The sequence below is a fragment of the Geotrypetes seraphini genome, chromosome 5, assembly GCF_902459505.1.
Source record: "Geotrypetes seraphini chromosome 5, aGeoSer1.1, whole genome shotgun sequence".
NCBI classification, from domain to species: Eukaryota; Metazoa; Chordata; class Amphibia; order Gymnophiona; family Dermophiidae; genus Geotrypetes; species Geotrypetes seraphini.
Window position 1 is genome coordinate 162,328,362 of NC_047088.1, and position 26,987 is coordinate 162,355,348.

Consider the following 26,987-nt stretch of genomic DNA (forward strand, 5'->3'; position numbering starts at 1 on the left):
TGAATACATTCCAGGAATTATGTTTCAAAAAAAAAAAAAAAAATCAAAATTATAAAAAACATATTCCTTAGCAACAGCAGCAGATGAATCCAGAGACCAATGGGATAGCCCACATCTACCAGCAGGCGGAGATAGAGAAACTGATTAACAGGTGGTCCTATTGGCTGGCACTCCTCCTGTATCATCAGTATGCTCTATCTCCCAGCAGGTGATGGTCTCTATTTTACTAGCTCCTGAATTCTGGCTGTATCTGGAACCTTCTTTTCTCCTGTTGAGGTTTTCTCTTCAGTGAGCTAACAATTCTATTTCTCCTGTTGAGGTTCTCTCTTCAGTGAGTCAGGGGTGTCCGACTGAACGGTGCCGGCTTTAGAGGTTATACCTGGGCCCCCCCAGGTCCCTGCCTCACCCTCCCTCCAGTGATAGAGGGTTCAACTTAGTCTCTGTTTTTCTTCTTTCCCTAATTAAAAAAAAAAAAAAAAAAAGGGACAACACAGTTGCATTTCTGCCCTGCTAGTGCTGAGCAACCGGCATTTGCCGGCATCTACCGGCACTCCTAACAAGGTTGTGAGTATATGTTTAATTCTCCTTGTATTTGAACTACGGGTGCTGTTTTGTGCTGGTGTGAGCTCAGGTGGTTCACCGTTGAGTGGTTTTTCTTTATGGAACTTTTCTTTTGTTAAACGCTGTTTTCTTGTGGGGTGAACATTTCGTTTTCTCCGGAGTGGCTTCGCTGCAGGGCTATACTCGGTTAAGGGAGCCGGTGCCTTCCCGCGTGGCAGATGCACAAGCTTCTTTTCTTTCCCTGGCAATAGAACTGCAGCGTTTGTAGATTTCTGGGGCTGTTCCTCCTCGGCGTTGCTGCAGCCGGGGGAGGGGCATAATTGAGCGGCTCCCGGTGTTGACTTGGGGAGGTGCATATTTGCACGGCTCACAGTGTGGCCGCGGGAAGGTGAGATCGGCTCCTGGTGTGTTCTTTGGTCACTGTCCAGGAGCTGTGTCTTTACTGAGCGCAAAAGCTGAGAAGCTGAGGAGGATGAATGCGCAGGTGGTCTTCTCCTTGATTCTCCCTGTGAGGGGCAAGGGCAGAGCCAGAGATGATCGAATACAGAGGGCAAACGACTGGCTGCGAGGATGATGCAAGGAGATGAACTTCGGGTTCCTGCACCATGGAGAAGCTTTGCAAGGATTACAGGGACACGACGGCCTACACCTGACCAGAAGAGGGAAGAATGTCCTTGGACACCGTCTAGCCCGCCTACTTCACAGGGCTTTAAACTAGGTAAGTCGGGGGAGGGTACAGACACAAACAACATACCTGGCAAACTAAACTACAAATACTGTTTTAAGGATGTGGTAAGTAGTCACCGAAAGTCTGGGTCAGGGGCGAGTACACACACCTTCGAGTCGGGGGTAGGTTCACATCATAAGTATGGGCCATATTGTAATTCCAGGTCTAGAGGGAGTACACATTGTAATTCTGGGTCTTTGGGGAGTACACATTGTAGTTCTGGGTCTAGGGGGAACATATATAATGCAAATATTGCTAGGTCTAGGGGGAACATATATAACGCAATTTATGCTGAAGGTGTTCAAGTAGCTCAAGCAGGTATATCCCCACTGATACGTAACAAAAATACAACATGAGGGCTATGTACGTCAACGCACACAGTTTGGGAAACAAGATCCTGGAGTTGGAAACAGAAATAATGAATGCCGACCTGGATGTGGTGGCAATATCTGAGACCTGGCTCACAGACTCCCATGGGTGGGACATGGTCATACCGGGTTACAACTTGCTTCGCCGGGACAGAGAAGGCAGATTGGGAGGAGGTGTAGCATTATATACTAAAGATGACATTAAGGTCACAAGAATCTCAGATGTCCAATACACTGGGGAATCCCTTTAGGTTAGTTTGGCCAGAGGGAAGGACAAATGCTTGTATCTTGGCGTAATTTACAGACCCCCAAGACAACAGGATGACCTGGATATGGAAATAATCGGGGATATAGAAAATATCACCTTGCGTGGGGACACAGTATTGTTGGGTGACTTCAACATGCTTGATGTGGATTGGGATACACTAACCTCTGATTCCAGCAGCAACAGGAGGCTATTAAACTCTATGAAGGGAGCTGGTCTGAAGCAACTGGTGTTGGACCCAACAAGGGATCAGGCAATACTGGACCTATTACTTACCAATGGAGAAAGTGTCACAGAGGTCTCGGTGGGTGGCACATTGGCCTCAAGTGACCACAACATGGTATGGTTCAATCTAAGGAAAGGTTTCACTAAATCTACCACGCTGACCAAGGTCCTCAAATTCAAGGACACAAACTTCCAAGACATGGGTTCCTTTGTTCACCAGGCGCTACAATGCCAAGCAAAAACCGATAGCGTGGAAGAAATGTGGTCGACTTTGAAAGCGACAAACCACTATGTTAAATTAGTAAGTAAATGGTGAAGAAAAAACAAGCCGCAATGGTTCACTGCGGAGATCTCAGACCTCATCAAGGAGAAGAAATAAGCATTCATCTCTTACAAACAATTGGGGAAACAGGACTCTAGAGCAGACTACCTGACCAAGTCAAAAGCAGTCAAAACAACAGTCAGGGAGGCTAAATTCCACATGGAGGAGTATCTGGCAAAGAACATCCAGAAGAGAGATAAATCCTTCTTCAGGTATATCAGTGACAGAAGTAAAAACTCAGGCGGGATTGTACGTCTTAGGAAACCAGACGGAGACTATGTGGAAAAGGATTCCGAAAAAGCCCAACTATTAAATGAATACTTCAGCTCAGTCTTCACCCGTGAAGCGCCGGGGCTTGGCCCTCAGCTACAGACAAGGGCTGACTCAGTTGACCCGTTTAGTAACTTCGAGTTTACGCCCAGCAGTGTCTACGGTGAGCTGTCAAAACTCAAGATTAACAAGGCAATGGGGCCTGACAACTTACATCCCAGGGTGCTTAGGGAGCTGAGTGATGTCTTGGCGGAGCCACTGTCAGCGCTCTTCAACCTCTCCCTTAGTACAGGCAGCGTCCCGTTGGACTGGAGAACGGCTAATGTCATTCCACTCCACAAGAAAGGCTCAAAGATGGAGACAGCAAACTACAGACCAGTGAGTCTAACATCAATAGTGAGCAAACTAATGGAAACTCTAATCAAACACCAATTGGATAAGATCCTGGATGAGGAAAATCTACGGGACCCCCGTCAACATGGATTTACTAAGGGGAGATCATGCCAATCCAACCTGATCAGCTTCTTTGACTGGGTGACGGGGAAGCTGGATGTTGGGGAGTCCCTGGACATCGTGTACCTGGACTTTAGCAAAGCATTCGATAGCGTACCACACCGCAGGTTGCTGAGCAAAATGAGTTCTATAGGATTAGGTGACACATTGACGAAATGGGTTGGGAACTGGCTTGGTGGTAGGCTTCAAAGGGTAGTGGTGAACGGCACCCCCTCCGAAATGACGGAGGTGATCAGTGGAGTGCCACAGGGCTCGGTCTTGGGCCCGACCCTATTCAACATCTTTATAAGAGACTTGGCAGAAGGGCTTAGAGGTAAAATAGCATTATTCGCCGATGACGCCAAATTAAGTAATGTAGTGGGCAAATGCACAACGGATGAAGATTCAATGCCCGACAACATGATGCACGACCTACTCCTACTGGAGCGCTGGTCTAGGACCTGGCAACTTAGCTTCAATGCCAAAAAATGCAAAGTCATGCACCTAGGCAACCATAATCCATACAAGACTTATACCCTTAATGGTGAGATCCTAACAAGAACGGTAGCAGAACGAGACTTGGGGGTGATCGTCAGTGAGGACATGAAGGCTGCCAGTCAGGTAGAACAGGCCTCATCCAAGGCAAGATAAATCCTAGGTTGCATACGCAGGGGTTTCGTCAGCCGTAAGCCGGAAGTCATTATGCCATTGTATAGATCCATGGTGAGGCCCCACCTGGAATACTGTGTGCAATTCTGGAGGCCACATTATCGCAAAGATGTGCCGAGACTGGAGTCGGTTCAGAGAATGGCCACCCGGATGGTCTCAGGACTCAAAGATCTCCCGTACGACGAACGGTTAGACAAACTGCAGCTATACTCGCTCGAGGAGCGCAGAGAGAGGGGGGACATGATCGAGATGTTCAAGTATCTCACGGGCCGCATCGAAGCAGAAGAAGATATCTTCTTTTTCAAGGGACCCACGGCAACAAGAGGGCATCCGTGGAAAATCAGAGGCGGGAAACTACGAGGTGACACCAGGAAATTCTTTTTCACTGAAAGGGTGGTTGATCGTTGGAACAGTCTTCCACTGCAGGTGATTGAGGCCAGCAGCATGCCTGATTTTAAGGCCAAATGGGATCGACACGTGGGATCTATTCACTAGGCAAAGGTAGGGGAGGGTCATTAGGGTGGGCAGACTAGATGGGCCGTGGCCCTTATCTGCCGTCTATTTCTATGTTTCTAAAAGGCGCACGCTTGTTCTCAAACGCTGTTGAGACCAAGCACCTTTGATTCATTTCCTCCCCAAGGTGAATTTTCAAAATTTAGGCCACGGCTATGTGTGTCTGTTTCATCGCGGGGCTCCGGGTCTGTTTTTGCAGCGCTGTTCTAGGAGCCGGCATATTTTGGCGCGAAGCTTCCCGCGCTTGGGTCTCCTATGCAAGCGGGAACACCGCAGTGTTCAGGGAGCTATTTTATACTGCTGACTTTCTCAGCGTGTACCATGGCTTCTCCTTTTCGTGGTCTGATACATCGGGGATGTTAAGACAGCTTTGACCATTGTGGTGGTGCTCAAGTTTGGTGTGTGTGTATTCCACTAGCTTCACTTGAAGATAGGCAGCTAATTTTCTTGGGTCTGTTCTGTTATGTCTCAAGGGACTTAAAATGGAAGATTCTGCCGTGTGTGGCCGCCTACGCTCAGTTTTTCTACATCATGGGTGGTCAGTAGGCACAGTGAAGTGCCCGGAGAGTTCCCGTGTTTCACACAGGTAATTCATTGTCTCTCTCGGGGTCCCTGAAGGGTGGAGCTATGTATGTTGGAGGTTTCATTGATCTTTCTTCCTATGTGCAGTGCTGCGTGTGTCCGGTAGCGTTATAGAACTACTTCTTCAACATATTTTGTCTGGATTCCAAGTGAGGGGACTCTCTTGGGGCTGGTTGACACTTCCCTTATTCCTGGGGGTGTGGATGTAATGTAATGTAATTTATTTCTTATATACCGCTAAACTCCGTTAGGATTCTAAGCGGTTTACAGAAAAATAGACAATAGGATGCATTAAAATTATAAGTAAAATAGGTATTTAGAAATTCCCTTACTGTCCCGAAGGCTCACAATCTAACTAAAGATGTCTCCGAGGTCTGCAAGTTTTTAAGGCTTATCTCGTGGAGGTCGCTATCTACTCCTGGCGCGTGCTAGGCAGCCCTCCAATCTAGCAATAAGGTGACTAGGTGCAAGTTTCCTCTTCTTCCACATGCTTAGGGTGTCATACGCTATATGCCTGTTGACATCGTCCCTGATTCTTCTCATGGCACATGCTAGACGGATCCCCCGACCAGACAGGGCTGTACAGCTCCTTCTCACCAGGAGCCAGTTACCTATTCTATAAAACCCGCGGAGGAGCACGCACTATGTGGCTGTTAGTCTCATCCCAGAAGCTCTCATTAGCGATGTGAGCTTTGTCTGATACCTGTTAGGATGCTGTTGTTTTCCATAGGGTGGTAGATGCAGCATCTTGATTGCGTCTCGTAAGTATTCACTTTAAAGGACAAGCGTATTTCACTCACGTTGCATGGAGTTAGTACTGTTTTCATGATTCCAGTATACTCCTCTTTACATTGCGTAACTTGATTTTTCCTCGGAGAGTTTCTTTCTTCTTGCGGATCCTACAGTTTTCATCCTGCCGTTCCCTAACCTTCTGCACTTCATTCTGAGGGGATTTTGACTTCTTCCAATGACTCTTCAGGCTTTCTCATGAGGGGGAAGACGCTATAATGTCAGGTCAGGGGGCTGTGAACACTTTTTCAGGATGCTTGCAACTTTGCATCCTCCTCAGGTTTCCGGTTCGTTCTTGGAGTCTCTATGTTTTGTGTTTCACTAAGTGTTACATTTTCACTATGGACTCAGACTCAGAACTAGGTTGGCTTGCCTCTCTTGGAGCAGCGCTTTTGGTTTTGGCACATGCCATTTCACCTACCCAAGGCTTCACGAACATCTTAGAAAAGGTGGGCAGTGGTACCGTTGTGGCACTACCAGGCGATTCACCTACTTTCTTCCTGATGGACTGCTTGATTCGGACGTCTTCCAGTCGGGCCATTTAACTGACACGAAAAGGGTGGTTTCTGTTCCTCAGTTCTTTGGACGTGAATCTTCGAATTTGCACAGCGCTCTTTTCTCTTGTACTATTTATAGGTATATCGGGGAGTTGTTTTTATTCATATAGGAGAGAAATGTGTTTCTTCCCAGAGACTAGGGCAATGGGTCACAGTCTCACGTTTGCATTCTTCTTCGGTCACAGTGACCAAGAGTATGGGATTCTGTACAGGTTCTAGGATCCATGTTGCTGACTCCTCTGGGAACTTCGGCTTGCTTTCCCGTTATAATGCTACAGCAGTCGCTTTTGTTCCGGTGGTTCCCGGTATCTCAGGGCTCCCGTTATTTGGTAGGCTCCTCAAGCATTGCTCAGTATGATTTGGTGGCTCAGCGTGATTTCTCTTTTCAAAGGCATGCCTCGATTTTGCTGGACTGGCTCCTGGTCACCAAACATCCCAGGCTGGAGGGTTGGGGGGGCTCGGTGCCTTCCATCCTCAGATCTACGAGTTTGGTCTTGAGAGGCGACTTAGTACTTGTTCATTCTTCTTCTCTTGAGCATGGTAAGGCTAACGTTTCTGGAGCTTCAGACCATTCTTCCAGTATTACGCTGAAGGTCTTTTCAGTCAGTATTATGATGGTACTTTTTCTCTGTAGCCTGGGCAGTAGGTGATGTACTCAATTGGCGGGTAACGTCATGGTTCTACTTCCATGGGTGGCCCTCATCTGCCTCTTCGGTTAGCAGATCATTTTACGAGTCAGGAAATGAGTTTGGATAGACATTCTCTCCGTGAAATCTGAGCATGGCCCATTTATTGTATGTGACAGTGTACTGCGCTGTGTAAGCTCTAGAAAGTGTGAAGGTTAGTAATAGTGAAATCTTCTACATCCTGGATATTGTGAATTTTAGCTCAGGCATTCCGGCTCTTTGTATGGAAGTGAGATCTCCTGGAACTAAACCTCATGGCCTCGTCTCGAAATTTCAAGCTTCCTAGTTTCTTCGGCGGACACAGGGAGTGGAAGTTAGAGGGGGTAGTAGCGTGGCTTCTTTCTCGCCTCTGGTTTCTCTTTTTTTTTTCAGCGTTTCCCCTGGCTGATGATGACTTGGCTTGGCCATCTCATGCTCGCTTTCAGGGTGCAGTATTTGTAGAATCTCTGGATTGGCTGCGCCATTCTTGCTATGCGGCTCTGATGAGTCATAGAAACATAGAAACATAGAAAAAAGCAGCAGAAAAGGGCTATAGCCCACCAAGTCTGCCCATTCCAAGTATCCCCTCCCCTGAATTTACTCCCTTAAAGATCCCACGTGAGTATCCCATTTTCTCTTAAAATCCGTCACGCTGCTGGCCTTTATCACCTGGAGTGGGAGTCTGTTCCAATGATCCACTACTCTTTCGGTGAAGAAGTACTTCCTGGAGTCGCCATGAAACTTCCCTCCCCTGATTTTCAGCGGATGCCCTCTGGTGGTCGAGGGTCCCATGAGCCAGAAGATATCATCTTCTGACTCGATGTGTCCCGTGATGTACTTATATGTTTCAATCATATCTCCCCGTTCTCTTCTTTCCTCAAGTGAGTACAGCCGCAATTTTTTAAATCTTTCTTCATACGTGAGATCCTTGAGCCCCAAGACCATCCTGGTGGCCGTTCGCTGAACCGACTCGATCCTCAGCACGTCCTTTCGGTAGTGTGGTCTCCAAAACTGAACACAGTACTCCAAGTGAGGCCTCACCATGGCTCTGTATAACGGCATCATAACTTCAGGTCTCCTGCTGACGAAACCTTTGCGGATACACCCCATCATTTGTCTTGCCCTGGAGGAAGCCTTCTCCACTTGATTGGCAACCTTCATGTCCTCACTAATGATCACCCCTAGGTCGCGTTCCGCCGTGGTCCTAACCAAGGTCTCACCATTTAGTACATAAGTTCTACGCGGGTTTCTCTTACCCAGATGCATTATCTTGCATTTTTTAGCATTGAAGCCTAGCTGCCAAGTAGTTGACCATTGTTCCAGCAACAGTAGGTCGTGTGTCATATTATCAGGTAATAAGCTTTTGCCTACTATGTTGCAAAGTTTGGCGTCGTCGGCGAACAGTGATACCCTTCCTCTAAGTCCTTGCGTCATATCTCTTATGAATAAGTTAAATAGAATCGGGCCCAGGACCGAGCCCTGCGGCACTCCACTGATCACGTCCAATGCTTCGGATGGGGTACCGTTCACCACCACCTTCTGAAGTCTACCGCTCAGCCAATCCCCAACCCATGTAGTTAGAGTGTCTCCTAATCCTATCGATTTCAGCTTGTTCAGTAATCTTCGATGAGGGACGCTATCAAATGCTTTACTGAAGTCCAAATATACCACGTCCAGTGACTCTCCGGCGTCCAGTTGTCTAGTAACCCAGTCAAAAAAGCTAATCAGATTAGATTGGCAGGATCTACCCTGGGTGAACCCGTGTTGGTGTGGATCACGCAGTTTTTCTTCGTCTAGGATTGTGTCAAGATTCTGTTTGATCAGTGTTTTCATGAGTTTACACACTATAGACGTGAGACTCACTGGTCTGTAGTTTGCTGTCTCTGTCCTGCAGCCCTTTTTGTGGAGTGGGATTACATTGGCGGTTTTCCAGTCCAAGGGGACCCTTCCTGTGCTTAGGGAAAGATTGAAAAGAACAGATAATGGTTCTGCCAGGACTTCCCTTAACTCCCTGAGCATTCTGGGGTGTAGGTTATCCGGTCCCATGGCTTTGTTTACCTTGAGTCTTGATAGTTCATAGAAACATAGAAATAGACGGCAGATAAGGGCCAAGGCCCATCCAGTCTGCCCACCCTAATGTCCCTCCCCTACCATTGCCCTGTGAATAGATCCCTCCTCTTCCTTTGCCCTGTGAATAGATCACAAGTGACGATCCCATCTGGCCTTAAAATCAGGCACGCTGCTGGCCTCGATCACATGTAGTGGAAGACTATTCCAGCGATCAACCACCCTTTCTGTGAAAAAGAATTTCCTGATGTCAGCTCGTAGTTTCCCTCCCCTAATTTTCCACGGATGCCCTCTTGTTGTCGTGGGACCCTTGAAGAGGAAGATATCTTCCTCCGTCTCTATGCGGCCCGAGAGATACTTGAACGTCTCGATCATGTCCCCCCTCTCTCTGCGCTCCTCGAGTGAGTATAGCTGCAATTTGTTTAACCGTTCCTCGTATGGGAGATCCTTGAGTCCTGAGACCATCCGAGTGGCCATTCTCTGAACCGACTCCAGTCTCAGCACATCCTTGCGATAATGCGGTCTCCAGAATTGCACACAGTATTCCAGGTGGGGGCCTCACCATGGATCTATACAATGGCATAATGACTTCCGGCTTTCGGCTGACGAAGCCTCTGCGTATGCAACCTATGACTTGTCTTGCTTTGGATGAAGCTTGCTCCACTTGATTGGCAGCCTTCATGTCCTCACTGACGATCACCCCTAGGTCACGTTCTGCTTCAGTTCTTGTTAGGATCTCGCCATTTAGGGTGTAAGTCTTGCATGGATTTTGGCTGCCCAGGTGCATAACTTTGCATTTTTTGGCATTGAAGCTGAGTTGCCAGGACCTAGACCAGCGCTCCAGTAGGAGTAGGTCGAGCATCATGTTGTCGGGCATTGAAACATCATCTATTGTGCATTTGCCCACTACATTACTTAGTTTGGCGTCATCGGCGAATAATGTTATTTTACCCCTAAGCCCTTCTGCCAAGTCTCTTATAAAGATGTTGAATAGGATTGGGCCCAAGACCGAGCCCTGTGGCACTCCACTGATCACCTCCGTCATTTCAGAGGGTGTGCCGTTCACCACCACCCTTTGAAGCCTACCTCCAAGCTAGTTCCCAACCCATTTCGTCAATGTGTCACCTAATCCTATAGAACTCATCTTGCTCAGCAACCTGCGGTGTGGTACGCTATCAAATGCTTTGCTAAAGTCCAGGTACACGATGTCTAGGGACTCCCCAATATCTAGCTTCCCCGTCACCCAGTCAAAGAAGCTGATCAAGTTGGATTGGCACGATCTCCCTTTTGTAAATCCATGTTGACGGGCATCCCGTAGATTCTCCTCATCCAGGATCTTATCCAATTGGTGTTTTATTAGAGTTTCCATTAGTTTGCTTACTATCGATGTTAGACTCACTGGTCTGTAGTTTGCTGTCTCCATCTTGGAGCCTTTCTTGTGGAGTGGAATGACGTTAGCCGTCCTCCAGTCTGACGGAACGCTGCCTTTGCTAAGGGAGAGGTTGAAGAGCTTGGACAGTGGCTCTGCCAGGACATCACACAGCTCCCTTAGCACCCTGGGGTGTAGGTTGTCAGGCCCCATTGCCTTGTTAACCTTGAGCCTTGATAGCTCACTGTAGACACTGCTGGTCATAGTTCGTCATAGACGCTACTGGGCGTAAATTCAAAATCTTGAAACGGGTCTTTCTGGTTATCTCCCGTCTGCAGCTGTGGACCAGCTCCCGGCGCTTCGCGGGTGAACACTGAACAGAAGTATTTGTTTAGTAGTTCTGCCTTCTCAGAATCTGATTCCGCAAAGTTACCGTCCGATTGCTTCAGGCGTACTATCCCATCTTTGTTTCTTTTCCTGTCACTAATATAGCTGAAGAAAGATTTATCCCCTTTCTTAATTTTCCGTGCTAGCTCTTCCTCCATTCGGAGTTTGGCTTCTCTGACTGCTGTTTTGACAGCTTTAGATCTGTCTAGATAGTCCTCTTTCGCCCCATCTCTGCCTAAATGTTTGTAGGTGATAAATGTGTCTTTTTTCTGTTTAACTAGGTCTGAAATTTCTTTACTGAACCATTGGGGTCTTTTGTTTCTCCTGCGTTTACTTACTGTCTTTATGTATCGTCTGTTGCTTCGTGTAGGATGGACTTCAGAGACGACCACATATCCTCCACATTGTCAGATATTGCTTGTTTATGTAGCTCCTGATGGACAAAATCTCCCATGCGGTTGAAGTCTGTGCCTCTAAAGTTGAGAACCCTTGTTGCTGTGTTTGTCTTAGGGAAACCTTTCTTGAGATTGAGCCATACCATATTATGGTCGCTGGAGGCCAGTGTGTCTCCTACTGAGACTTCCGTGACGCTATCTCCGTTGGTGAGAACTAGGTCTAGTAACGCCTGGTCCCTGGTGGGCTCCAATACCAATTGCTTGAGACGTGCACCCTTTATGGAGGTTAATATTCTTTTGCTGCTACCCGTAGTCGCGGAGAGTGTGTTCCAATCTGCATCTGGCATGTTGAAGTCTCCTAGCATTACTGTGTCCCCGCGCAGTGTGATGTTCTCTATGTCCTCGATTAATTCCATGTCTTTTTCCTCCTATTGCCTGAGAGGTCTATATATCACCCCAAGGTATAGGCATTTTTCATTCCCTCTGGCCAGGTTCACCCAGAGGGATTCCCCGGTGTATCTAACATCTGTGATTCTGGTGGTTTTGATGCTTTCCTTAGTGTATAGCGCTACTCCTCCTCCCAATTTACCCTCTCGGTCGCAACGAAGTAGGTTGTACCCTGGTATAACCATATCCCACCCATGCGATTCCGTGAACCAGGTTTCGGATATCGCTATCACGTCAAGATCGGCGTTTGTTATCTCAGTCTCTAATGCTAGAATTTTATTGCCCAAGCTGTGTGCATTAACATACATAGCCCTCCATATCTGTGAAGAGATTCCTTTACGAGCTAGTGTGGCTCCTAAATTATCAGTGATATTTCTCCCTGAATTATTGTGGATATCATTGGTACTTACCTTAGACTTGGTAGTGTGAGTGCGACTTGCCTCCTCAGGGTGGTTTCTTACTGCTCTAGGATATAAGTATGTACCCTCCCCCAACTTACCTAGTTTAAAGCCCTAGTTTAAAGTCTTTCGACAACCGGACTGTTGAGTTTCCTGGTATCTCCGGATTGCTCACCTAGGGTCCGATCAACATGCTTATTCATACTATTTTGGTATTACAACCTAGCTTTTGAAAAATCTTGGCTGACGTATATGGGTTATGTGATGCAGGTTGTTTCTTCTCCTATCCTGGCAATACAGGCGTATTCAACTGTGGCTTCTGCTTCCTTTTGGAGGTTTTTCCTTTCTTGGGTACTTCTCTCAACAGTTGCACCCTTCCAGGGTTCCTTTTTGGCCCAAGTGTATTGCCAAGAGCTTAGCGTTCAATTCCCTTCAGCTTCAAGGGTCATTCTTAGCTTGTTACAAGGGCTAGGTATCTTGCTCTTCGCTTACTTTTCAGCTTCATGTAGTTCAGTTCCTAAACGGAGTACGGTATATTTGTACACCTCTTAGAAAGCCCTGTCTGGAGTATAGTCTTAAGGTACTTCTTCGCAGTTTACCGAAGGCTTCATTTCATCCTTGTCTTTTGAAACGTTAAAAGGCTGTGCCGTTGAACACTGGGTTTCTTGTGGCCATGGCTTCAGCTCGGCGGTTTTCTGAGTTGGAGGCCTTGTTCGGCGGGGATCCCTATTTCTGATTTACAAAATCTGGGGTGTCAGTTCGGACGGTACCACAATTTCTTTCTAAGGAGGTGTCATCCTTTCTTTTATGACCTCTCACTTTTCCTTCCTTCTTCCTGGGAGAAATGGGGAGACGTGCTTTTATTCACTGCATTTTTTGAAAGTGGGTAGCGTTCTCCGCGAGCTAGGTTTCTAACGACATTTCGTTGTTTAGATCGCCTTTTTGTATTCTTCACAGCGTCCAAAGCCTCCATCGCTCGATGGGTCCAGGAGGACATTATCTATGCTTGCTTGATTGCAGGGAAGCGGTTGGCGAAAGAACTTCATGACCATTCCGCCAGAGCGCTGGTTACTTCTTGGACTCGGTCCAGAGGTTTTTTCCTTGGAGGAGTTTTGTCTCGCAGCTACTTGGTCTTCCGAGAGTGCTTTATCTCAGCATTACCGGTTGGATGTGGGGGCGCATGCGGTGGATGCGTTTCGTGCTTCGGTTGTTGTGGAGGCGACGTTTGCTTCCCACCCAGATTGAGGATTGCTTTGCTACATCCCATTGGTCTCTGGATTCATCTGCTGCTGTTGCTAAGGAAGGAAAAATTATGTTCTTACCTGTTAATTTTCTTTCCTTTAGACGCAGCAGATGAATCCAGAGCCCCCACCCTTTCTGGATATTGTCTGTCGGTTTTTTCTTTTGCAACTTTCAGAGTTTGTTATTGTTGATGGTTGTATTCTGTATTATTGCCTTTTGTGATTTGTTACAGAAAAGAAGTTTTTTACATGCTATGCCTATTGATGGTTAAGGATGCTTGGGCAAGGAGCTATACTGATGATACAGGAGGAGTGCCAGCCAATAGGACCACCTGTTAATCAGTTTCTCTATCTCCGCCTGGTGGTAGATGTGGGCTATCCCATTGGTCTCTGGCTTCATCTGCTGCGTCTAAAGGAAAGAAAATTAACAGGTAAGAACATAATTTTTCCTTTGCAGGTACTTTAACATATTCTGATCAGCCCTAGCTCCCAAGCATATTCCTGATGGCCAGGTTAATGGTGATGTTCAGCAAAACTAACAGAAATCCCTGAGGTTACTGGCAAGTATAAATAATTTGCTATCAGTGTTTTTGGTAGATTGTCAAATGCCCACCAGGTTTCATATCTGCTAGCCTTTAGTTTACAGCTGAGTTACCAAACATGCTTGGAATAGATGTTACCGGAATTAGATCAGCAGGCTGACATAACCATGGAAGTCAGGGTTCAAATTCCACTGCCTCACCTTGGAGAAGTCATTTAACTTTCTATTGCCTCAGGTGCAAAAAAAAAAAAAAAAACCAAGTAGGAAAATGCCTACTGTACCTGAACATAACTGGACAAGCTACTCCTCAAAAAGATATGATCCAAATCCCAGTATAAGGTAATACAAAACACTACAAATGTCACTCAGGGTTTCTAGAGCAATCCTACTATACCATATCAACACTAACTTCTGGAAGTCACTGAACAAGGCTTTAGTTTGAACGGGCAGCACTGTAAACACTGCAGTGGGTATTAAAATGTCGATGTACATACTGAAAAACTAAACAAGTCTCATTAATACAGCTTGACCCCACACAAACACAGAACCTATTACTAAGGATAAGTAATAGACAAAAATTAAAACTGAGCTCCCAAGAAATCAGACACTACATCTAATGGAGCAACCAATTAAAGAGAAACAGTGATGTATATCCCCCTGTACTATGCAAAAGATGCCAGATGTAAATTTCAAAAACTGGCATATATAGTGGAACCTTGGTTTACGAGCATAATTCGTTCCAGAAGCATGCTCGTAAACCAAAATAATCGTATATCAAAGCAAGTTTCACCATAGGAAGTACGGGAAACTCACTTGATTGGTTCCACCTCCCCTCCCCTCCCAGCCACCGGCGCTGCTCCACCCCACCACATCCCAAAAGACCCCCCCCACCCTCGAGGCCACTGGTGCGCTTCCACATCCCCCCCATGAACCGGCATCGCCCTCCCCAGAAAACCGGCATTGCCCCCCTCGCGAATGCTAGCCCCCCCGCCCTGCCCCCCTTCCCTGTGTGAACCGGCATCTCCCGCCCGCCCAAACTGAATGCTTACCCCTAATGTGGCACCAGCACTCAGCACCAACCCACAGGAGGTTCCGGTGCCCGAAGATCGTGCCTCTCCCCCGACTGGGCCTTGAGCATCTGCACATGCTCAAGGCCTTCTGGCTCTCATTTTCTACCGCTGGCCTAGGGAGACAAGTACGGCTGCCTAGGTCTGCCTAAGGCTACTTCCAGGCCAAACCACGTCCATGCCTAGCCTTAGGCAAGCTTAAGCAGGCTTGTGCACCTCCTTAGGCTCCCGGAGGCACCTCCAATGTAGGCAGCCTGCCTCGGAAGTTTTTTTTTTTTTTTTTAAGGAAACGTACATCCCAATTGGCTGGTTAAGCAGCAGTTGGCCGCCTACAATCAGGACGCCGTTTATAGAATCTGGGCCTTAATGTCTAGACAGTAATTATTTTCAAACTGTGTTGTTCCCAGTCCTCGATTTCTACTTTCCTGTCTTAACTTTCTTGACAGAATTTTCCTGTGCTGCTGTCTTCTCCACATCCTGTACTACATCCATCAACATTGATGTTTTCCCTTCAGCTTTCTTCCATTTATTTTTTGTCTCTCTATCCAGATTTCATTTATTCTTACTAGCCAGTCTTTAATTTCCTTCTTTTTACTATATTTACCTACAGCTTTTCCATCTCTTTTCCTCACCCCAGCTCTCCCATTTTCCTTCCTTTTTTCCCCCACTTTCACCATCCTTTCCCCTTATATTCATCATCTCCCCTCTGCTATACTCCATTTTCATCCAACATCTCTCTCTCTCCCTTCTATTCAGCATATTTTCTCTATCATCAAGTTTTCAAGTTTTAAGTTTATTAAAAAAAATTTTAAGCCGCTTAATCAAATTTTAAGCGGTGTACAATATAAAATTTACATAAAAACAGATTAAAAATCAGGGGTACCAGATAAAACCAAAACATCTTAATAAAACACATAATAAGACAAATGGACTTACTTCAAACTATAGGAAAGAAAGGGAAGAACTACAATTGTAAAAGAGAAAGCGAAACGAAAAAGGAAAATACAATAGGTTAGGGTAAAAAGCAATAAAATTTGTTTGGTTGGGTTTTTTTGTCCTTAAGAGGACAGTTATTGTCCAAAGGCATCCTGGAACAAAAATGTTTTTAATTTGGATTTGAATTGTTTTATTTCAGATTCACTGCGCAAATGATTTGGTAGTGAATTCCAGAGAGTAGGGGCAGTGACAGCAAAGTTATTGAAACGCAACGTGTTGATTAATTTTAAAGAAGGTATGACGAGAAGATTTTGTGATATTGAATGAAGTGATTTTAAAGAATTATAAGGAATTAAAAGTCTGTTAATAAACTCCGGTTGATTATTTAGTCTTGTTGTAAAGGTTAAAAGTAGGATTTTATAACTAATTCTATGTTCAATGGGTAACCAATGTGCATTGAATAAGAGAGGTGAGACATGATCATATTTCTTAGTGCCACAAATAATCTTGATTGCTGTGTTTTGCACAATCTGAAGCCATCTAATTTCCTTTTTTTATAATGCCTTTATAAAGGGCGTTACAGTAGTCTATACAAGAAATTACTAGAGCATGGATCAATGTATTCAAAGAAGCTGGTTCTAATAACTTCGCAAGAGAACGAATCATTCTAAGACAATAAAAACATTTCTGAACAACCGTGCTAATGTGATTGTGATAAGAAAATTTACTATCAAAAGCGACTCCTAACAGTTTTACAGTAGGGACAACTTTGATAGGGAGCGATTCGAACTTCAGGGGAGCCTGAAGTGTTATTCCTTCTTTGAAAGGAAAGATCATAAGTTTCGATTTGTTGATGTTAAGAGACAATTTGTTTGAGTCTAACCATGTTTTAATTTTTTCTAATTTATGGTTTATGGATACAACCTCCTCTATATTGTTAAGATCAATGGGATGGATTAATTGCACATCGTCGGCATAAACAAACGTAGTAAAGCCAATAGATTGGCCCACTGTCAGAAGTGGCGACATAAAGATGTTAAACAGCAACGGTAACAAAATGGAACCTTGCGGGATCCCGTGTTTGGTGGTAAAAGGTTCGGACGACGCACCATTGAACATAACCTTAGATGATCTGTCTGAAAAATAAGAAATGAACCAGTCCATAACCTGGTCAGATATACCGATTTCATCCCCATCTACTCCTAACATCTTTTTATCTCTGTTCCGTCTAGCATCTGCCCTCTCTCTACCCCCTTTAACTAGCATTTCTCCTCTTTCACCCAGCATCCCTCTTCACCTTACTCCCCTCTTTTCCCCTCCTTTTTTTCTGGCAACTCACTCCTTCACCCCCTTTTGTCTATTATCTCCCCTCTCTCACCTTCTTCCAATTCAAATTGCTTCTTTTCCTTCCATCCAGCATCTCTCCTCTCTATTTTCCCCTTTTCCATCTAGCATGTCTTCTACCCCTCCTTTCTATGCAGCATTTCTCCTCTCATCCCATTTCCATCCATCATCTGCCTTCTCCCCCCTTTTCATCCAGTATCTCCCTCCTCTCTCTCTGTCCTTTACAGCCAATGACTCTCCCTCTCTCTTCCCTTCCAACTAGTATTTCTTCTCTTTCTTCTTACATCCAGCATCTCCCCCTCTCTAGCCAGTTTCTTCCTATTCTTCACCATTCTAGCCAACTATCTCCCTTCTTTTCACTCTTTCCAACCAGCATCTACCCCCTCTCTCTATCAACCACCCCTCCTGCTGAAACCATACCCAGAATAACAATGGCAAATTTTTTTTAAAAGCACAGAGCCTCTGTCATCATATGCTCAGCTGCCATTCAATTTCTGTTGGCCCAGTCCTGTCCCTCCAGAACATGAAGCTGACATCAAAGGGGGTGAGATTGGAAGACTCAGCTGCCATGTGAATTGAAGCTGCTGCCCAACGCCAGTTTTATTTGCTGCTGTTGCAGCAGTTGCGATGATGGCGGGAGTGAAGTGTGAAAAGACATCACTGCTACTGGAGAAGCCAAGCTACTTATGGAGAAACATTTGGGTTCTCCCACAGTAGCTTTCCTAGCTTGGCAGCAACCCAGGGCACAGCACCCACTCCTCAGGAAGGAGGAGTGTGTGGATTGGTTCAGGGTCGCATGCGGCCATCAGCTCTGCCGGTCCCCTGTCCCAGAATGGGAGATTCAGGTTACAGGGGGCAGGGGCTGGCGAAGCCAATGGCCATCCCTGATATGCTAGAGGTTCTCCATGTGTCCTTATTAGCAGTGGCTCTTTATCAGAAAATGGCTTATTTTTAGGAGAAATGCCAAAACATCCTGATGGATTGATTCTGGGATCCCCAAATCATTAAACATTTGAGCCAGACTTACTTGTGGGAGTTCAGCCATCAGATAATAAAAACCTTTGTTCTCCTCACCCATCAAGGCATCAGCTGGTAGACGAACATCTTCAAAAAACAGCTCTGCTGTATCCTAAAATAGAAATCACAGATCTTCACTGAAACATAAAAAAAGATTTACCAATATTTTGAAGAACTCACAAAAAATGAACAATAATGCATAGCAACACTCAAAGCCCAAGAGAACATTTTGGAATGGCACACCAGAGTCCAGAGAAGAGCAACTAAGCTAATAAAAGGTATGGAAAACCTCTCATATACTGACAGACTGAAAAAGCTGGGGCTGTTCTCCCTGGAGAAGCGGAGACTTAGAGGAAACATGATAGAAACCTTCAAAATTCTGAAGGGCATAGAAAAAGTAGACAGGGACAGATTTTTCAAATTATGGGGAGCCACAAGCACAAGGGGGCACTAAGAAAAATTGAAAGGGGACAGGTTTAGAACAAACGCTAGGAAGTTTTTTTTCACCCAGAGAGTGGTGGATACATGGAACGCGCTTCCGGAGGCTGTGATAGGCAGGAACACATTACAGGGCTTCAAAGAAGGTTTGGATAGGTTCCTAGAGGACAAAGGGCTTGAAGGGTACAGATGGAATAGGGGTAGGTTATAGGGATAGGAGTAAGAGGCAAGCTATAGAAATAGTCAGGGACCACTGCTCAGGCAATAGGCCTGATGGGCCGCCGCAGGAGCGGACCGCTGGGCGAGATGGACCTCTGGTCTGCCTCAGCGGAGGCAACTTCTTATGTTCTTATGTTCTTAATATAAAATAAAACCTGACCAATGCTACTACATAAAGGAAACAAGGGATGGAACACGTGTTTTGTTTTTAAGAAATTGCAAGACTGAAGGTTAGGAAGTGTAGGCAAAAGTCAGTTGTACAAGCACAGAACAGCCAAATCTAGTTTGTGGGTATGTGCAAGTACCACTACCAGGCATCTTGAAAACAGTGGGAGTGGACCAAAAACGTAACGAGAGGACACTATAAAGGAAAATAGGGGAAATGAAAGGAAATCATGAGGTGGTTTTGCAAACGAATTCAATGAAATAATTGTGCATACAAATTTTGGACCCTCCCTTCCTATACATATCTTATTATTTTTGTTGATTGTGGGAAGGAGAGAGGGGTCATTTTATGCCTCGCCTTTCCAAACTTCCTCGAACCTAGCGATAAAACTCGGTCATACTACATCTCTTTTTTATAAAGAACTCAGATCACATTTGTACCCTAGATCTAAAAGATCCACAGATGTATGGTTTTCTTACTCCACTTGGTACGGAGATGATCAGGACTGGGACCATTATTTTAGCAGAATAATTCGCCCAACTGCCTCAGCAAGCTTATCCCAGTCACTATATTTCCTAGCTTACAAAGTTTTTTGGACTCCAAACAAGATGTATATGGCTGGCTTAAGAGACTCCAATAGGTGCTGGCATTGTGCTTTGGAATTAGGGGATCTTCATCATATGATTTATGCATGTCCTATCCTTCAGGACTTCTGGATGCAAATATGACGTCTCATTCAACGTATTCTCCCTATTTCATCTGGTTTCTCCTTTGATATTTTGCTTTATAGAGCATTAGCTGTGTCGGATCCCCTCTCCATCAGTCAACAAGCCCTTCTCAATATTTTAATTGCATTAACCATTCAAATGATTCTGAACAACTGGAAATCCGCAGATTTGCTTAATGTTGTTTTCTGGTGGAACACAGTCCTCATGATTCATTCCTATGAACTTAAAGCTGCTGAATTTACAAATCGATTGCAACGTGTCTCCAAGATTTGGGATCCTATCCGACACTACTCTCCTTAACCGTTGTCTTTCCTCTACTTTCTTTTGATTTTGCTCAGTCCACTTTTTTTTCTCTCCTTTTCTTCTCTAACCATTCTTGTAGGCTGACATGGGATGTCCACCCCGTATTTCTCAACCATCTCCCAAGTTCTATACTTAATATTTTTCACTCATTCCTACTTCATTATGGTTCATCTTTTCCTTTTTCCATTTTCTTCCTGAACCACGTCTTTCTCCTCTCTTTCTATTTCTCCTCCTCCTCTCTCTCTTTCTCCTCTCCAGGTTCTTTAGTGGGTTCTTTTGAACCTCCAGGTTCTCTTGGGTTTTTTCTCTCTTGTAATGACAAGTGTTAACATCATATCATATGTATTCTGTATTACGCATTCTTCTATTATCTGGTTGGTTCTGTTGAACCTCATTGCTCATTTATTCATTATACTTTTCTGTTTCCTTTTTGTATTTTGTTCTGGTTCTTTAAAATTCAATAAATATATTTGAAATCATTTTTATTTCATCATTGAGATCACCACTTCAAACGTTTGTTAGCCAACAAAAAGAATCAACCCTGTACCATTTCCTTTAATGGAAAAGAATCTAGAACAGACCCTTTCCTTTCTGGCTTGGGGAGAAAGATGAAATTTTTTTTATATGTTGAATGAACAATGATGAAGGCTGATGTGGAGGATAACTGTTGAAAAGGTAGACTAACAGTTGGACTCAATGGAATCTGAGCAATAGGTAGCCGACTGTAGGAGATATTCTTGATAATAAAAATAGTCCTGTGATGGCAATAGGCAGAGCAATAGTAGTTGAGGAGGTTATAGCTGAGGAGGTAGAGGGGTGTATTTCAGTGAAAGAGAAAACTGTAGCAGTGAAGAATGACTACTATCTTGTCTCTTGCATTTTTTTTTTTTTTGGGGGGGAAAGGATTTCTAGTGCAAGGATTACTAAAAGTTTGTAAGGAGAATTTCATGCACAGCACAGTTTGCAGTCTTGTAGGGCGCATGTTTAGAAATGGTGAGGCAGAAAATTGTGGCTGAAGTTGTGAATATCTATAGCAAATTGTTGAACCCGATAAGTGCCACAGTTATTGGTCTTTACTGAAATAAGAAATCATGCCAAAAATGAGAAACAATGGTTAGGGAGCATACACCCTCAATTCTCTTTCAGCCTGACTGGCCATACTGTTTATATAGCCCTCAGTATGGCACTGCCCTGTTCATCAACCAAAAAAAGCATCATCCAGAATCTGGATAAAACTTTATTGTTGGACCCGACGGTCCATGTTTCGGCATAAAGACACCTGCCTCAAGGGTCCATAAAACTTGAAACAGCCAATGTGGAATACCTTGAGGTCTCAAAAACAAACTCTAAAGAACATTAGAATATAAGCTGAATGAGAGTGAGATTATTGGTAAGGAGCACGTGGATTTGAATGCATAGCCCGGGAAATGCCATCAAGCATTTACACTGATCTCCATCTTTATGCTCCCAGGATCAAAAATTGGCTCACTATTCATCTTTTGCAAATACTAGGCTTTTGCTTGGCCCAGCCCTGTTAATTTTCCTTTCCCACTCTCTCAGGATGGAAATAAATTTTTAAATGTACATGTTCTCCAAGGCACTCAAGGGTTGTTAACCAGGGTACTTTGGAGGAGTGTAGCGATATAGCCATGGAAAGATATTCTTTTTTCTTTTCTCGACTACCTCAACCACTTATTATATTTTAATTTATAAATTTAATAATTATTTATATTCAGGTTTTTTTCCAAAGAGATCAAGGCAGATGACTTTAAAATATGCAATGTCATCTCAGAAACAACTAAAGAAAAATAGACAAATACAGTGCAAAAAACAGACAGCAGATGTAAATTCTCAAAACACACATTTCGATCACTAAATTTAAAATAAAATAATTTTTCCTACCTTTGTTGTCTAGTGCAGTGTTTTTCAACCGCTGTTCCGCGGCACGAGATGTTGCCTGGTGTGCCGTACGGTGCAGACACTGATTAGGCCTCAGGCCGGGTCCCGCACGCGCTCCCATGAGACTCCCCCGGTCCCCGCTGCTGTTCAGTTTCGATCTTCTGCTCTGACGCAACCGGAAACAGGAAGTTGCAGCAGAGCAGAAGATTGAACACTGAGCAGCCGCGCGTGCGCGGCTCTTTGGGAAAGCGTGCATGTCGCCGAAAAACAAAACCTACAAACTAAGGTGAGGCGAAGGGAGAGAGCTGGCTAAACAGTAGGATCGATTGGGCAGGCGAGTGGTGGCTGCGGGGACCGTGCGATCGCTCGTGTTCCCGGCTCAAATTGGAAGGAGGGAGTAAAAGGGAAAAGGATTCTGGGCCAAGGGGATGAAGACGGAAAGAAAAAACCACAGCAGGAAAGAAAGGGAAGGACAGGCAGGTGAGCCAGATGCTAGAAGCAGGGGGGGGGAAGAAAGAGGGAAAAAAGCTAGATGGGGTTGAAAAGAAGAGACACACTGGTATGGAAGAGGAAGATAGGGGAAATCTGGACACAGGAAGGTAACAGAAAGAGGGGAAATTATGTGCATGGGGCATAGGGACAGAGACATAAAAGGGACATGCCATGGGGATGGTATATGGACACAGGGGGGGGGGCAATGACAGATACATTAGATATTAGAAATGGAGAAAATAGGAGCACAGAAGCGAGATGGTTTGTGGGGATGGGACAGGGACCGAGCTCGCAGGCTCCAGTGGCTTGCACAAATTACATTGTAACGTGCCATGAAAATAAGAGGGAGGAAGGTAGATAGATAAGCCACGTGAGAGGAGCTGAAGGGTAGTAGAAAGGAACAGATGGTAAAGGAGGGAGGGAAGGGTGGTGGTGGAAAGGAATAGGACAGACATTGAAGGAGGGTGGAGAGGAACAGACCCCGAAGGGAAATGTGGAAGACACAGTGGGAAGAAGACAGATGCCAGACTATGGGGGAGCGGAGGGAAGAAGATGGGTGCTAGACCAATTGGGGGGGAGGGGTGAAGGGAGAGGCACAGTAACAGCAAATGGAAGACGTAGAGAGAAGACACAGTGGATGGAAGGAATTGAATGAGAAGATGTGGAAAGCAGAAACCAGACAACAAAGGTAGAAAAAAAAATTATATTTATTTATTTATTTTTTGCTATAGGATAAAATAGTATATTAGTTGTGTTGATAAAAATTTATAAACAAAGCCCTGCCAGCTGAACATTTCTTTCTCTAGTTCAGCAGCAGGAACTTTGATTTATAAGAAAGGAATAAGCTAAATATTACAGTACTAAGGCTTATATGGATGCAGCGGGGACGGGGACGGTGACGGGGCGGTGAATGGGATGGCAGTGGCGGTGACGGGGTGGTGAAAGGGATGGCAGTGACGGTGACGGGGCGGTGAAGGGAACGGCTGTTGACGAAGAGCTACGTGTGTGTCTTTCTTCGATTCCAGCCAGAATATCAGCTTTGTGTTCAGCCAAACAGGCCCAGGTTTCGCACTGAATAAAGTATTTTATAATTTTTCACTATTCTGTTTACTTAATATTTCATAATAAAGTAATTATAAAATACTTTCTTTGTGTTTATTTGATTCCTATTCAAGAGAATTACTTTATATATAGTCAATATAGGCACAGAGTTAAATTTTTTAACATTTTCTAATGGTGGTGTGCCTCGTAATTTTTTTCATGAAACAAGTGTGCCTTTGACCAAAAAAGGTTGAAAAACACTGGTCTAGTGATTTCAAGAGTCTCTGGTTGCACTTCCTTCTGACTGTGCATCGAATATTTCTTTCTGCCTCCTGCATGATTTCTCTCCTCCGGATTTCATTCCGTTCCCCAACCAATATTTCTCTGTCCCTCCATGATTCCAACTTTTCTTCCTCTCTCCTCTACCCCTATTGGCAACATTTCTCTCTCATGCCCCGGATCATGTGCAGTATTTTTCACCACTGTCCACCAGCCCCATGCCCTTTACTCCATCACCCCTCTCCAGCATCATGTCACATCTCTCCCTCCATTACTATGTCCAACATTTCTCCCCATTGCAACCCCTTCAATTTGTCCTTCTGTTCCCTCTCCACCACCATATCCAATATTTCTCCCTCTCATCCTTCTATTCCCCATGCATCTTTACCTCACTTTTCTATGCCCAATTTTCCTTTCTTCCTTTCCCTATATGCACCATCTCTTTCCCTCTCACTCACACACTCATGCCAAACAATTCTCCCTTTCTATTCCCTACCTTCTGTGTCCCAAGTTAGTGCCCTCTTCTTCCCTCCCATTTGTCAAGTTCATGCCCCCTCCCTTCCTTCTGTGTCCCAAGTTTGTGCCCCCATCCTTGCCTTTGTCCCAAAATCGTGCCCCTCCCATGTCCCAACACACTCCTTTCCCCACCCCCACCCCTTTTCACCAAGATCATGTCCCCTCTCTCCCTACTTGCTCGCTCCAGGGTGTGACAAACCCATGGCCAGCTTTGTCCCTGTGATTAATAAAAGCAGAATACGGTCCCTGGTCAGGAGAGCTGACCAGGTTAAAAGTAATGATATAGAAATGGCTGACTACCCCTCAGACAGTGAGATAGAGCAGGAAGGGTATGAGCCTAAGGATATTCAGCAGAATGTGCCATACCAGAGTAAATATACCAGAAAGCACAGTTACTTACCGTAACAGGTGTTATCCAGGGACAGCAGGCAGATATTCTTTACGCATGGGTGACGTCACCGACGGAGCCCACGGTACGGACCTTTTTACTAGAAAGTTCTAGTTGGCCGCACCGCGCGTGCGCGAGTGCCTTCCCGCCCGACGGAGGAGTGCGTGGTCCCCAGTTAGTATAAGCCAGCTAAGAAGCCAACCCGGGGAGGAGGGTGGGACGTAAGAATATCTGCCTGCTGTCCCTGGATAACACCTGTTACGGTAAGTAACTGTGCTTTATCCCAGGACAAGCAGGCAGCATATTCTTTACGCATGGGTGACCTCCAAGCTAACAAAGAGGGAGGAGGGATGGTTGGCCATTAGGAAAACAAATTCTGAAGTACAGATTGGCCGAAGTGCCCATCCCGTCTGGAGAAAGCATCCAGACAGTAGTGAGTAGTGAATGTGTGAACTGAGGACCAGGTGGCCGCCTTGCAGATTTCCTCAATGGGTGTGGAACGGAGGAAAGCAACAGAAGCGGCCATAGCTCTTACCCTGTGGGCCGTGACAGCACCGTCTAGTGACAGACCGGCCCGAGCGTAACAGAACGCAATGCAAGCTGCAAGCCAGTTGGATAGCGTTCGTTTAGAGACCGGTCGACCCAAACGATTCGGGTCGAAGGTCAGGAAGAGCTGAGGGGACAAGCGGTGAGCTCTTGTACGATCAAGATAGTAAGCCAGGGCACGCTTGCAGTCAAGACTGTGCAATGCCTGTTCTCCGGGATGTGAATGAGGTTTCGGGAAGAACACAGGCAAAACAATGGACTGGTTGAGGTGAAAAGCTGAGACCACCTTTGGAAGGAACTTAGGATGGGTGCGCAGAACCACCTTGTCATGGTGAAAAATAGTGAACGGTGGATCGGCAACCAGTGCATGAAGCTCACTAACCCTCCTGGCAGAGGTGATGGCAATGAGGAAAAGAACCTTCCATGTCAGAAATTTGAGCGAAGTTGTGGCAAGTGGCTCAAAGGGAGGTTTCATGAGGGCAGACAAAACCACATTCAGGTCCCAGACGACCGGAGGGGGCTTCAGAGGTGGTTTGATGTTGAAGAGGCCCCTCATGAATCGGGAAACCAGAGGGTGAGCCGTGAGAGGTTTTCCTAGGACAGGCTCATGAAATGCTGTGATGGCACTGAGATGGACTCTGATTGAGGTAGATTTGAGGCCTGCGTTGGACAGGGAGAGTAAGTAGTCCAGAACAGTTTCCACCGCTAAGGAGGTGGGATTGTGATGATGACGGAGGCACCAAGAGGAGAACCTGGTCCACTTCTGATGGTAACATTGGAGGGTGGCCGGTTTCCTGGAGGCGTCCAAAATGAGACGGACAGGCTGAGACAGATTTCCTGGAGAGGTCAGCCCGAGAGAAACCAAGCTGTCAGGTGGAGGGAAGACAGATTGGGATGTAGTAGAGACTGATGTTGCTGTGTAAGTAGAGTAGGAAACACAGGTAGAGGAATGGGCTCCCTGGAGCTGAGTTGAAGTAGAAGGGAGAACCAGTGTTGACGAGGCCACCGGGGAGCTATGAGGATCATGGTGGCTCCGTCCCTGCGGAGTTTGGATAAAGTCCGCAACATCAGAGGTAGAGGAGGAAAGGCATAGAGGAACCGATCCGTCCAGTCGAGAAGGAATGCATCCGGGGCCAGACGATGAGGAGAGAAGAGTCTGGAGCAGAACTGGGGCAGCTGATGGTTGTGAGGAGCTGCGAATAGGTCCACCTGCGGAGTGCCCCAGCGAGCAAAGATGGAGTGGAGCGTGGGAGGGTCCAAAGTCCACTCGTGAGGTTGAAGGATGCGGCTGAGATTGTCGGCCAGGGAGTTCTGCTCGCCCTGGATGTAGACAGCCTTGAGGAAGAGACTGCGGGCCGTGGCCCAGGTCCAAATGCGAAGAGCCTCCTGACAAAGGAGGCGAGATCCGGTGCCGCCCTGTTTGTTGATGTAGTACATGGCAACTTGGTTGTCCGTGCACAGGAGCAGAACCTGAGGGCAAAGAAGGTGCTGGAAGGCCTTGAGAGCATAGAACATGGCTCGTAGTTCCAGGAAGTTGATATGATGAAGACGCTCCTGCGGGGTCCAAAGACCCTGGGTGCGTAGGTCCCCCAGGTGAGCTCCCCATGCATAAGGGGAGGCATCCGTGGTGATGATCATGGAATGCGGGGGCAGATGAAAAAGAAGGCCCCTGGAAAGATTTGAGGAGTCCAACCACCATTGTAGAGATCGCTGAAGAGACGATGTTACAGAGATGGGATGAGAAAGAAGATTCGAGGT

General features: G+C 45.8%; 1 protein-coding gene across 5 annotated transcripts in view; it reads right to left on the reverse strand.

Moving 5' to 3' along the window:
* The window catches only part of ACADL (acyl-CoA dehydrogenase long chain), a 104,875-nt gene that overhangs the window by 25,825 nt on the left and 52,063 nt on the right, over positions 1-26,987 (reverse strand). For all 5 annotated transcript variants that reach the window (XM_033944256.1, XM_033944257.1, XM_033944253.1 and 2 more), the window contains exon 7: positions 18,225-18,326. In XM_033944256.1, coding sequence (XP_033800147.1) covers positions 18,225-18,326 — 102 coding nt within the window. The remainder of the gene's footprint in view (positions 1-18,224; positions 18,327-26,987) is intronic.